The sequence below is a fragment of the Myotis brandtii genome, unplaced genomic scaffold (assembly GCF_000412655.1).
Source record: "Myotis brandtii unplaced genomic scaffold, ASM41265v1 scaffold45, whole genome shotgun sequence".
Taxonomy (NCBI): Eukaryota; Metazoa; Chordata; class Mammalia; order Chiroptera; family Vespertilionidae; genus Myotis; species Myotis brandtii.
Window position 1 is genome coordinate 5,668,304 of NW_005367209.1, and position 12,951 is coordinate 5,681,254.

Here is a 12,951-nt window from a genome sequence, read left to right on the forward strand (position 1 = left end):
CACCAGCGGGCGACAAGGGGACCTGGAGCAGCAGCTGCAGCGGGCGCGGCTGGCCAAGCAGGCGCAGCGCTACGACATGGCCTCCTCCATGAAGGCAGCGACAAGGCTCTCTCCTTGAAGATGGAAACCTCTCCGTGGCCCACAGGAATGTGGTTGGCGCCAGGCGATCCTCCTGGAGGGCCAGCAGCAGCATTGAGCTGAACACCACGGCCGATGGAAATGGAGAGAAGTTGGAGAAAGGTTACTTACTGGGAGAGGACTGAGGAGGAGCGGGGAACAGTGTGCAATGGGGACAAGCCCCTCCTCGAGAGCTGCAGTGATTTCCAGGTATTTTACCTGAAAAGGAGAGGCCATCCCCACCGCTACTCGGCAGAGGTAGCTTCTGGGGAGAAGAAAAACAGGTGGTCGAAGCTTGTGAGGCGGCCTACAAGGACGTTGTTGAAATCAGCCAAGAGCACGGGCAGCCGATGCACCCAGTCGGACTGGCCTGGTCCTCATCTTCATGTTACAGGGAGCAGCATGCACCGGAGCGGGCCTGCCCCTCAGCCAAACAGGACTTCCAGGATGCCATAGCTGAGCTGGACACACTAAACAAGGATTCCTAAAGGATCTAACGCTCATCATGCAGTTGCAAGACAACCCCACCCTGTGAGGGACCGGCTCACCGGATGAAGAAGCAGGAGAAGGCAACTGAAAAGCCTTTGGGTCCCTGGCTCTTCCTTCACCCACCAGCCCCCATCATCACTGATTCTTCCTTGCCACAATCACTAGATATCTAGTGCTAAACCTATCTTATCGGTATTGGCAGCACAGCTACTCGGATCTGCTCCCTATCCCAGCATCTCTGAGCTCCTGACCCCAAGTGGAAGTGACACATAGGTGTGAGATGACACACAGGGAGGATGGATCAGGTATACACACCTGAGGGAAAACCAGACGGAAGGAGAACCAATGGAGGGAAAGCCAAAACATCACATGTGTGATTCAGATGGGGCATCCAGTTCTCCAAGGATCCAGCAAGGTCTCTGAACGGGGCAAGCAGGTCAAGAAGAGTCAGACAGAGATGTAATATGGGCAGTTCAGATGCTAAGGCTCAGATGAAGGCCTCCATTTTTCAAGGCCTGGTATTCACACTACCCAGTCTTGCCAAAGACTTAGCTCATAGCAGGCAAGGGTGTGTCCTTACCTGTCCGCATAACTTGGCAGTGAGGTGGGGAAAGAACAGCTGGGGCTACTTCTGCCGGACAGACTGAGAAATTAGGAGAAATGCCTTCTTTGGGCAAGGCGTAAAGTTTCCACCAGGTGGATGAGAGTGGTTGAACTAGTCTGTATGACGAGTAACTTGTAATCTAGTAGAAAAGGTAATTACTAGGCTTGTCACAAAGCAATTTGCCAGGACATTCCTTCCTTCCTTCCTTCCTTCATTCATTCATTCATCCATTCATCAAAGATCCATAGCTTTTGTTGAGGAACCTTTGGTATTTAATGTGAGTTAAGGGGGCTGAATTTCTGCCACATACGGGTAACAGGTCTGTTCGCCTAGTTAAAATTCCATCAGCTCTTGATACCAGTTGGTCTTCTAGTATAACAGATCACAGAACAGGCAAGCAGGTTTTAAACCCAATGAGTCTGTGGCTAAGTAGTATTGCTGTGGTCACCTTTGTAAAGGCCAAGAGTGTCACATTACATTTTTCAGCTTTCATAGACGGTGTGGCCAGGAAATCCTTTGGGCCAAGTGTTCACAAACACGGCTGACCTGAGGCTCTTAGTGCTTATGTACATTTTCCTGGAAAACCTGTGACAAAAACAAGTGGGCAGAAATGTTCTTATAACAAATTAAATCTCAAACAATACCTAAACCTCCCCCTACACTCTCATCATTTCTATTATTAGGTAGGTAGTTCTACACTTAAAAAAAAAGCTTCACTGAGATATAATTCACATGTCATGAGATTCACCATTTCAAAGTTTACAACTCAGTGATAGAAGCACATTCACAAAGTTGTTCATTGATTACAAAATATCTTTACCACACCAGAAAGAAACCCCATACCCATTAGCAGCCAATTGTTGTTCCCACACCTCTCCCCAACTTCTGGCAACCATGAATCTACTTTCTGTCTGGATTTACCTAATCTGGATATTTCATTTAAAGTGAATCATATATGCCCTTAACCAGTTTGGCTCAGTGGATAGAGCGATGGCCTGTGAATTGAAGGGTCCCAGGTTCGATTCTGGTCAAGGGCATGTACCTTGGTTGTGGGCACATCCCCAGTAGGGGGTGTGCAGGAGGCAGCTGATTAGTGGTTCTCTTTCATTGATGTTTCTAACTCTCTATTCCTCTCCCTTCCTCTCTGTAAAAAAATCAATAAAATATATTAAAAAAATAAAGTGAATCATACAATATTTACCTCTTTGTGTCTGGTTTATTTCATTCAGCTTCACATTTGTAAAGTCCATCCATGTTGTAGCCTGGATCAGAATTTCATCCAGCCCCTTTATGGTTGAATACTATTGTGTAGTCTACACTCTTCACCCTGAAGGACACATATGCTCTTCCATTTGATGTTGTGGTTTTATCACACACTAGGAGAGACTGAATAAGACATTGTTTCTGCTGTTCAATTATTCTTCATGTGATTATGCCAAAAGTAAGATGGTGGTTTTCCGCGGGCATTTTCCATAACTTGGACGAACAGAGCCAAACAGCCTGTCCTGATTTCTTCATTGAGTTCATTTCCTAGCATGTTCTGGGGGAAGGTAGCAGCCAAAGCTGGTGGGTATTAGATGTGTGGCAGAGTCACAACGGGCCTCTTCTATGGGTGGGAGAGAAAAATCTTGCTCCTAAAATCCTCAAAGCTAAGAATGATCTCTGACAGACTTTATGGGGGTGTGGTGGGGATCTGGGCTTGGCTGAGCATGTAACTATTTATTCATTCTTTTCTTCATTCATCACAGGGTGGGATAAAAGGAGATTCAGAGACATGCAAGAGAACAGGGGAAATGGGCATTGGCTAGAAAAAGAAATCTCCTTCCTCATTGGGTTCTCTGGTCTGTGAGTCTCCACCATGGGCAAGGCCACCTGGCACACAGCTGGGAGGGCCTGGAATCTGTGAGGCTCTCCCTATATCTTAGAGTTGGCAACTTTGGAAGGCGAGCCAGGGCCATAGAGAAACCTGAGTGGACACATTCCATGTGTGGGCAGCTACTGAGCAGGGTGATGGGCATGCCTAGCATTCGGAATTTGGCAGCATGATAGCACCCACGGAATTAAAGCTAACACTCAGTTTTATGTTAATTAACTCAATCAGTAAAACTCAAATGCCAGGTGTGTTTGCAGAGTATTTGTATGTAGGAGGCAAATTATCTGGCTTAGGGTTTTAGATCCTCCTTAGTAGGAGCCTCATGAAACTCTTCATTTTGTGCCAGGTATGGGAGTGATGGCTGGACTTCAGGTGCTGGACCCAGAATGAAGCATTTCTGTTTGTTCTACAATGGGCACTGAGTAGGCACCCTTGACAATCCTAATTGGAGTGACAATGGGCAGTAGTCCAGTCTGTTGAGGACACAGAATAATCCAGATGGCATTTTTATTAGGAGAATCCTGGCAGTGTGTGTGAATATGGGGCCCCCACAAGGCACTCACAGTCCTGGGAATACCTTTGAACTTGGTTGAGAGTGACACTGCCACACCATTCCTAGAAAGATGGTATTATGGACTGAATTGTGTTCCCACACAATTCCTATGTTGAAGTCCAGTCCCCAATACTCAAATGACTATTTGGTGATAGGACCTTTAATGAGTTAAAGTTAAAATGAGGCTGTTAGGGTGGGCCTTAACCCACTATGATGGGTGATGTTCTTATGAAAAGATTAGGACATAAGACACAGAGGGGGCAAGATCATGTGAAGACACAGGGAAGAAGACGGCCATCCACAAGCCCAGGAGAGAGGCCTCAGAAGACACCAATCTCGCTGACACCTTGATCTCAGAATTCCAGCCTCCAGAATGGTGAGAAAATACACCTGTTGTTTAAGCCACCCACTCCGTGGAACTTTGTTATGGCACCCTTAATGAACTGAGAGAGATGGTATAATCAGCAAGGAAGGCAATGAAAATGGGGTCCTGTTTTTCTTAAGTCATGGGGTCATGTAAGGGTGTTAAGGGTTGGAATTACTGAAATTGATATCTTTGCCCAATACAAAATTTAAGATAATGACTGTTTGCTTATTGTTAGTTTTTAGAGGGGCGGGGGCAGATCTGCCAGGACAGTTAGGGAGAAATGGCCCTGGCCCCAAGCACCCTGGTGGCCTCCAGCCTGGGGCTCCAGCAGCAGGTGGGCCATACTCTAGTGCAGGGGTCCTCAAACTTTTTAAACAGGGGCCAGTTCACTGTCCCTCAGACCGTTGGAGGGCCAGACTATAGTTTTAAAAAAAAACTATGAACAAATTCCTATGCACATCGCACATATCTTATTTTGAAGTAAAAAAACAAAACGGGAACAAATACATATTTGTATTTGCATGTGGCCCGCGGGCCGTAGTTTGTGGACCCCTGCTCTAGTGACTATAACTGCGAACTCCACAGAAGAGGCTCATTTTAGCTCCTATTTAATTGTAGTCAGATATTAAACATTTATAAATTTTTATACAACAAATCAAGTACATGCAAAGTTACAAATATAGAAAATATAAAGTACATGCATATTCCAAAGACCACTTTGGATCCTTATACAAAACTATTCAGTGCACATGGTAAGTCTAAGGACCACGCAAAAGGGTTCCCCACATATTTAGTACCTTACACAACAGGTAATGCATTAGATACTTCAGATGTTAACTGCTCTAACCAAAATTTGTCATATGCAATATATACACATATATATGCATATATATGCACATATATATATATTACATAGAATACCCGCATAGTGTAAGCCAATAACATTGCAGAATAGTAATATAGATCTGCTAGGCGACAATATTGAATGATCGAGGGAATAATTTTATCTTACTTAAATAACAGGAACAGAATTTCTTTTCCACTCAGAATGGATCATATTTCTGTCATCTCCAACCTAAGATTTTTCTTTGTGGATTGATTCCTTATTTTCCAACTCAAAAGCCAATTACAGAGATGAAGGATTCAACCTAATTCTGGTTTTTGACAACTATGAGACAGCAATGAAGAAACGCAAGCATTTCTTCATTACATAATCTTCTGTGATAATGGTGTTTTTACAGCTAGTTTCCTTTATATTAATCTCCTGGCTTCACCCAATGTCAAAATCATTCTTATTTCCAGGTAAATGAACAAAGGAGATTTGTTCTTAGTGTCCAGAAGGTAACCTAATTTTTAACTGCCTTCTATTTCCAGGTAAATGAACAAAGGAGATTTGTTCTTACTTAGTGTCCAGAAGGTAACCTAATTTTTAACTGCCTTAATTATCTAGTTGATGTTACTAATGGAAAGGAATGCCACATGTAGGTACCCTCCAAAGGCACCACTCCCAAATGTTGGATTTTTTTAGTCCCAGAAGCCTTTCATATCATGTTAGTAATGATCATTTCCTATGAAATGTCCTCTGCCCAGAGGTCTAATGTTGCATGAATATTACTCTTGATGCAATAGCTGCTGTGTAGCCTATATTGTGAAATGCAAAAGAATGTCACAGTTCTCTGCAGACACAGGGCTGAGCCTGGGCCCAAGAGCTAAGGATTTTTAGTCCTATTTTTTCAATGAGTATCCTTCCAAAATTTGCAGAAATGCTATTTAAACAGGCGAATGCAGTCAGATTTGCTTAAATAAATGAGAAAATGTGTCCAAATTGCTACAAAAACACTGGTAACTAAGACGGGGCATTAGTGTACTGAGCTGTAGTGGGGCAAGGAGCCGGAGGTATCTAGGCAAAAGTATCTGAGGACTGTTTTTAGAATATGTTAGCCTCAGTGTTGCACTAGGCAAAAAATAAGCCTAGGCCATGGAATGATTATTTGCTGTCACATTTTTACCAGCCTGGCACTTGCACTAGCCCATGAAGGAAAAGGGGCTTGAATACATAGTGTGCCAGGCCTGCTCTACATTTCCCTGTGCCATCAAGCCAAGGGTATTAGCCTACGGGTGACAAAGGGAGAAGCAAGAACGAGACACCACCACTAAAGGGCTGCAGGTAGATACCCCTTCCCCCCCAAACAAAAAGCTGCCCTCACCCCACTATTAGGAAAATGAGAAAAGAGATGAGGAGGATCACAGGAGGGGAGGAGAAGAGGATCACGCTCGCCCCTCTTTGGTAAGAAGCCTGGTACTCTTTCTGGTACTGAGTGGTGCACATCTCCTCCACCACACGCTCCATAATCTTGACGTCTGTCTCGGTGATGTTCTCCCCCTTGGTGATGGTGGTGACCGTGTGCTGCTTGACCGTGATGTTGACGCAGTCGCGCACAAAGTTGTTCTGGTTGTTGTACTGATCCACAGGCTTGTAGTACACTTGGTCGGGGAAACGGTTCATGTTTTCACGATAGTAACGGTCCTCATACTCATTGCCAAAATGCATGGGAGGCCTGCTCATGGCACTTCCCAGCATGTAGCCTCCCAGGCCCCCCACCACTGCCCCGGCCGCGGCAGCTCCTGCCACATGCTTCATGTTGGTTTTTGGCTTATTTGGCTTGTTCCACTGATTGTGGCTGCCACCACCATGGGGCTGTCCCCAGCCTCCACCACCATGGGGCTGTCCCCAGCCTCCACCACCATGGGGCTGACCCCAGCCGCCACCGCCCTGGGGTTGACCCCAGCCGCCGCCCTGGGGTGGGTAGCGGTTGCCTCCAGGACTACCCTGCCCCGGGTATCGGCTCCCGCCGGTGTTGCCTCCTCCAGGCTTCGGTCGCTTCTTGCAGAGGCCCACGTCACTCCATGTGGCCACAAAGAGAAGCAGGATCCAGCTGCCTACGAGGCTTTTCACCATGATGACTTATCTGCAAAATGAAGAGGGTGTCAGAGTATTAGGTCTATGTTAAAAGCACTGAACATTTGCTGCCTAACAAATGACTGCACAGCAGTGACATCAGCACCTCCGGCACATGCTCTTCACTCTCTGTTCTCCTTCGAAGCACCTCTGACAAAAGTAACTGTCAAGTAAAGGGTTAACACAACACTTTCTCCTTCTAGGGATGATTTTGACCTTAAGATCATTTCGGCTCTGTTTCTGGGAAATGTGATAAAGGTGGAGTGTCAGCAACATTGCTTATGGAAAAAATAACCTCTGATTTAGAAATGCAACCGGACTGGGAAAACCTAAGAACACCTGGTGGGTTGCCATCAGTTTGGGCTTTCGAGCAGTGATCCTTGAACCTGACACATCCTTGTGGGGACCCTGGAAGCTGTGCCCATTGGGCTGTTACAAGGGACAATGGCTCCTGTGGAGCCTGGGGCTTCTACGCCAAGGAGACACCTGTTACCCACCAATATGGGTCTCATGCCCTTAAACCTGAGCAGGCACTATGGGGTCTGGGGGTGGAGACAAGACCCGGGCTGCTGGGTGGACCACTGTACAACCCTGGTGCGGCCCCTATGGAAGTCTGTGAGTCTAATGTCCTGTTAGGAAGCTCCCAGGTGGGTGCTGCTGTAGTGAAACGCAGTTGATTTCTGTCTTTTCTCCCCTGTAAGAATGTAAGCAGGAAAGAAGTCTCTTTGCTGCGATTTCCTCTGGGGCCAGGGCAGTGCCTGGCACAGAGCAGGCACACAATAGATATTTGTTAAGTGCAGGAATTAACATCCCCTGAACATATAAATGCCAACAAGAATTTCCTTAAAGGAAAACTTTTTTATTTTTTGAAACAGGAAACAAGCCCACTTATAAATTCATCTTTCTCTCTATACATGGACAGACAGATGGAGCTGCTTAAAGTGGGGTAAAGATGGCTGTGCTCACAAGATCTGCACTCACTCACTGGCTGAATAAGTTTAGCTCAGCAGGTGATGGTTTAGGAGTGACCTATTTTCTTCTAATTTTTGGTACAGAGAAACATGTCTTATATAAAAGGGCTTAAGAAAAAACAAATAACCCAAATATCCTGGGTGATAATTTATGCCCCTTTGCAGAATCCAATTTTTAAAAAATCTCCTTTCAGACAAAAGATCTCATTTATCCTGGGTGCTCAGGTCCAAGGGCAAAGCTCTAAGCACACAGTAGAATGATTATTAAGCAGTTTCTACTGTACCCCACGTCAGACCATACGCTCTTTAATGTCATTAGGTGCCATAAACCAAAAGTGGCATATGCTGTAATGCTGATGTTACTCTTATCCCCAGCACTGTTTATCTTCAAATAAAAGTGGAATCAAGGACTAGAAAATGATTTTTCATAACCTTCAGAAAAGAAGGATGAAATAAATAAATGAATTAACATCCTGTTTATGTTTTTACTATCATAGAAATATCTTGGAGATCAAAAGTATGTTTGAAAGTTATGAGCCACGTTAAACTGCTTAGATCAGGCCAATGTAGGACTTTTGGAGGCTCTTGGGTAAGGATCTGAGGGGAAGGGTTCTGGCACATGACCTGCTCTCCATTTGCTCATGGCACCCAGCTCCTGGCCTCCATGCTGTTTGCCCTTCTGCACAAACACCTCCGGGAACTAAACTAGGGGATTATCACTCTCAGTCAATAACGCCCAACCAAAAGGGGTTTTGTGTCAACAACTATTTCATTCATTCCCATGAGCCAAACTCAGACAACACCCTAGAGCAGTGATGGCGAACCTTTTGAGCTCAGCGTGTCAGCATTTTGAAAAACCCTAACTTAACTCTGGTGCCGTGTCACATATAGAAATTTTTTAATATTTGCAACCATAGTAAAACAAAGATTTATATTTTTGATATTTATTTTATATATTTAAATGCCATTTAACGAAGAAAAATCAACCAAAAAAATGAGTTCGCGTGTCACCTCTGACACGTGTGTCATAGGTTCGCCATCACTGCCCTAGAGCTATTCTTGAATTTTTTCTTTCTCACAGCACACACTGACTCTATCAGCAAATCTTATTAGCCTATCTTGAAAACAAATCTTAAATCCTGAAACCTGTCACCTTTTCCAACACTACCATCCTAGCTGAAGTCTTCTCCATCTCTTCTGGCCGGAGTCTTTACAGCCTCCAACCAGCTCCCCGCTTCTGCACAGGTCCCCATTGTGTGTTCTCCACTCAGTGGCCTGAGAGAGCCTTTTCATATTCAGGTCACACCCGGCTACTCCTTTGTACTCAGGATAAAACCCAAGTCCTGAGCATGCCAGGCAGGCCCCACACGACCTCTCCACTGTTTCTCACATCTGGCAATACTTCCTTATCTCGGGTCCTTTGTACCTGCTGCTCCCAGAGCCTGGAAGCTTCTTCCTCCAGTTCCTCTTATGGCTCTGGTCTGCTCTGACGACACCTCAACAGGTGTCCACGCCACCCTCCATAAGTCAGCACCCCGTCATATCCCTCACCCTGCTTCACTTTTCTCCAGGGCAGCAATGCTACTTAACATCTATTGTTTACTGTTTGCTTATTGTTCATCTTCTCCAGGACAGGAGTTTTGTTTTGTGCACAGCAGTATCCCTAGTGCCTAGATGTCATGTCTAACTCATAGACATGCAAAATAAATGTTGAATGAATGAATGTGTGTGAAAACATCTATGATAAAGCATACAAGATAAGCTAAAAATTAAATTTCTATCTACAGTGAACCATATTTATGAATTTACAAAACATATTATTTTCTGCAATGGCCAACTGTTTACCATCTTCAACTCAGTTAAATAAATATTTAGTTCATGTACCAGCCACCATGACAGACTCTGGGTGGAGATGTCACCTGAAATGATTGAGGTGGGAGGCAGAGGAGGCTGCAAGGGGAGTAACACAGTCTGGTGTTGATCATGCCTTGTTCAGGGTTGTAAGAGTTGCGGCTCTGTCAGCTCAACTAGACAGATAAGCAGGTGATGACACCACATAGTAAAGGAGGCACAGAGAGGGACTTGGTCCTCAGGGAGCCAGACACAGGAGGTGGATGGGGCCACAAAGCATTCAGAGTGGAGACAGGTGGTGAGAGAGAAGACTGGCAGGTCTGGAGATGGTGAGAGAGAAGACTGGCAGGTCTGGAGATGACAGGGTTTCATGGAAGTGAAGCTTCAATGTGCAGTGGAGAGGCAGGCAGAGGTCAGGTAACAAAGGGCCTCCTAGGCAAGGTGAGCAGCATCCTGACTTGCCTGGGAGAGTTTACACCTGTTGTTCCTGCACTAATATTAATAGTGCCCCTTTCATTCTCAAGAGTGTCCCAGTTCGGATGCTAGGTTATACAGTCAGCCCAATTACAAGGCATGTCAAGTAGTCTGCACCTGATCCTGAAGGCAGTGGAGAGTTTGGAGTTTTCTTTTAGAAAGAACACTGTGGAGAATAAAATGGGGATTGTGTGTGTGTGTGTGTGTGTCTGTGTGTGTACAGAAACTAGTTAGGAGGGTACTGCAATGATCGAGGTAGAAGATGATGGCCTTAGCCAGGGAGTGTAGGGTAATGGATAGTTTTACATAGATGTTAGCTTCTGGAGAGCTTGGTGCTCGATGTGGAAGGTGAGAGACTGGAAGAATTGAGGTTTCTGGACTGGGCAGCTACTTGGACAAAATGCAGAAGGCAGAGCAGGTGTGGAGGGAGATTACTGAAGGGCTTGGCTTTGGCAATGCTGTTATCAAGCTACATGTGGAATAAGAGGTATCAGTAGACAGCTTGACAGCTTGGTGAGTCTAGAGTTGAAAAATGACCATGGACTGGAGATACAGGCAATAGGGAACCAGAGACATGGCATGTGTTGCTGATTAGAACTTTAAAACTGAATGCTGAATAAAGAATATAATATTCAGTATGTTATTATGTTCACGCTATTGAATCATTCATAGAATATATTAAGACTAGATCATTTTAAAACCAGTTGAGAACAAAAGTAACATTTAATTATGAAAAGCATTAAAAATAACAACTACATTTTGAAGTATAGAATCATTTCTAAGAATAAAAGGGACTCAGAACTTACATCAGACCTTGGAGAATCTCTTTCTATTTGTGATAAAATAAGGAAGATCTTATAGTATTTAACCCAAACCGCTTACTCTACAAATTAGACCACTAAGATTCAGAAAGGCCAAGGGTTGGCTAGTGAACTTACTGGGAACAAAGACCAGGCTTCTGAATCCCTGGCTGTGCTATGACACTAATCATCTAAGATACTCTCTGTGAAGGGTCAGGTTTGGCCCAATCCTCCGGTACATTTAAGACATTAAGTATTTGATAAAAGTAAATACCTATTTATCACTAAGAAAATTCCTACTCAACAGAGTAGGAATAGGAGGGAACTCCCCTAACTTGATAAAGGTTATTTAACAAAAACAACAAACATAACGGATAACCTCTGAGTATATTCACTTTAAATCGGAAACAAGACAAGGATGTCCATTATCTTAGGACACATGCAAAGACAAAGAAGTAACCAGTGTTAAGAACTGCAAAAAAACAAAAAACAAAAAAACCCCACCAAAACACCCCCCAAAACTCCAGCTGTCATTATTTGCAATGACTGTAATCATATACATAGAAAATCCAGCAGTCTCGACAGAGGTAATGAGACCCACACAAGATCTCAGCAAGGTTATGGGATACAAGATTGCCTACAAAAATCAACAGTATTTCTCTACACCAGCAATAGTTGACTAGAAAAAAATTTTTAGGAAATAAGACATTCACAATAGCAACCCAAAGTGTAAAGTATCTAGATATTGACTTAACTAAGAGAAAAAAAGACTAGGGAAAAAATGTAAACTCTAAGAAAGAACATAGAAGATAATCTATTAGAATGGAAAGGCTTTCCATGGTCTTGATCAAGATAACTTAGTATTAAAAAGATGTCAATTACCCCTAGATGAACCTATAATTTCAATAAAAATTCCAATTGGATTTTTTTTGAGGAGCTCAATAAATTTACACGTGGAAAGAAATGCCCATAAATGGCAAACTCAACCTTAAAATAAAGAGGAAAGAGAAAGGAATGCGCCACATCAGACATTAAATTATACTAAGGCCTAGTATGATAAAGATCATATGGTAAAAGTCGAAGAACAGATCAACAGAACAAAAAAAGCAGACCAGCAAAAGTTTAGAGATTAAACCCAAGTATGTATACTTTAGTGGGGACTTGACATATAATAAATGAACACTACAAATCAATGGAGGAAGGAAGGTTTGTTTAGTAGATGCTTCCAGGGAACTAGAGAAAATTTAAACAGGATCCCCACCACTGCATGTATAAGTGGACTCTAGGTGGATTGCAGACCTGCCTGTGAAAGGTAAAAGTATGTTAGAAGAAGAAAATACAGGAGAATGTCTTTGTGACCTGAAGGAGTAGGGGAAGGACTTTTTAAACAAAAAGCACAAACAGTGAGGGAAATAATTGAAGAGTTTTATTACATAAAAATTAAGAAGTCTTGTTCAGTGCTATGAAGAACACAATGGACAAAGTTAACAGAGAAAATACACAATGGTAAAAAAAAAAAATGTAGTATTTAAAACCAACAGAGAATTTATTTCTAGAACCAATAAGGAATTCATACAAAGCAATAAGGGATAGAAATTCCAATAGAAAAATGGCCAAAAGATATAAAATGATAATTTACAGAAGATGGAAAACCAAAGAGTATAACAACATGTTAAAAAAAAATTAAGAATCAGATAAAATTAGACAAAAAGAAAATCAGCCAAAAGAAAAAAGAAAAAAGAAAGAGCGGGCAGGCATGTGAGAATAAAGGCACTCACATGACTATCAAAGGAGTATGAGTGGCCTGGCCAGTGTGGCTCAGTGGTTGAGTTTCGACCTATGAATCAGGAGGTCACAGTTTGATTCCTGGTCAGGGCACATGCCCAGGTTGTA

General features: G+C 43.4%; 1 protein-coding gene and 1 pseudogene across 1 annotated transcript in view; one reads left to right on the plus strand and one right to left on the minus strand.

Moving 5' to 3' along the window:
- The window catches only part of LOC102243377, a 2,648-nt pseudogene extending 854 nt beyond the window's left edge, over window positions 1-1,794 (plus strand).
- Window positions 1,795-5,405: 3,611 nt separating this feature from the next.
- Window positions 5,406-12,951, minus strand: part of PRNP (prion protein) — a 12,295-nt gene continuing 4,749 nt past the window's right edge. Inside the window, exon 2 of the mRNA XM_005874678.2 lies at window positions 5,406-6,972. Within this exon, the coding sequence (XP_005874740.1) occupies window positions 6,207-6,962 (756 nt within the window). The 5' untranslated portion in view covers window positions 6,963-6,972 and the 3' untranslated portion in view covers window positions 5,406-6,206. The remainder of the gene's footprint in view (window positions 6,973-12,951) is intronic.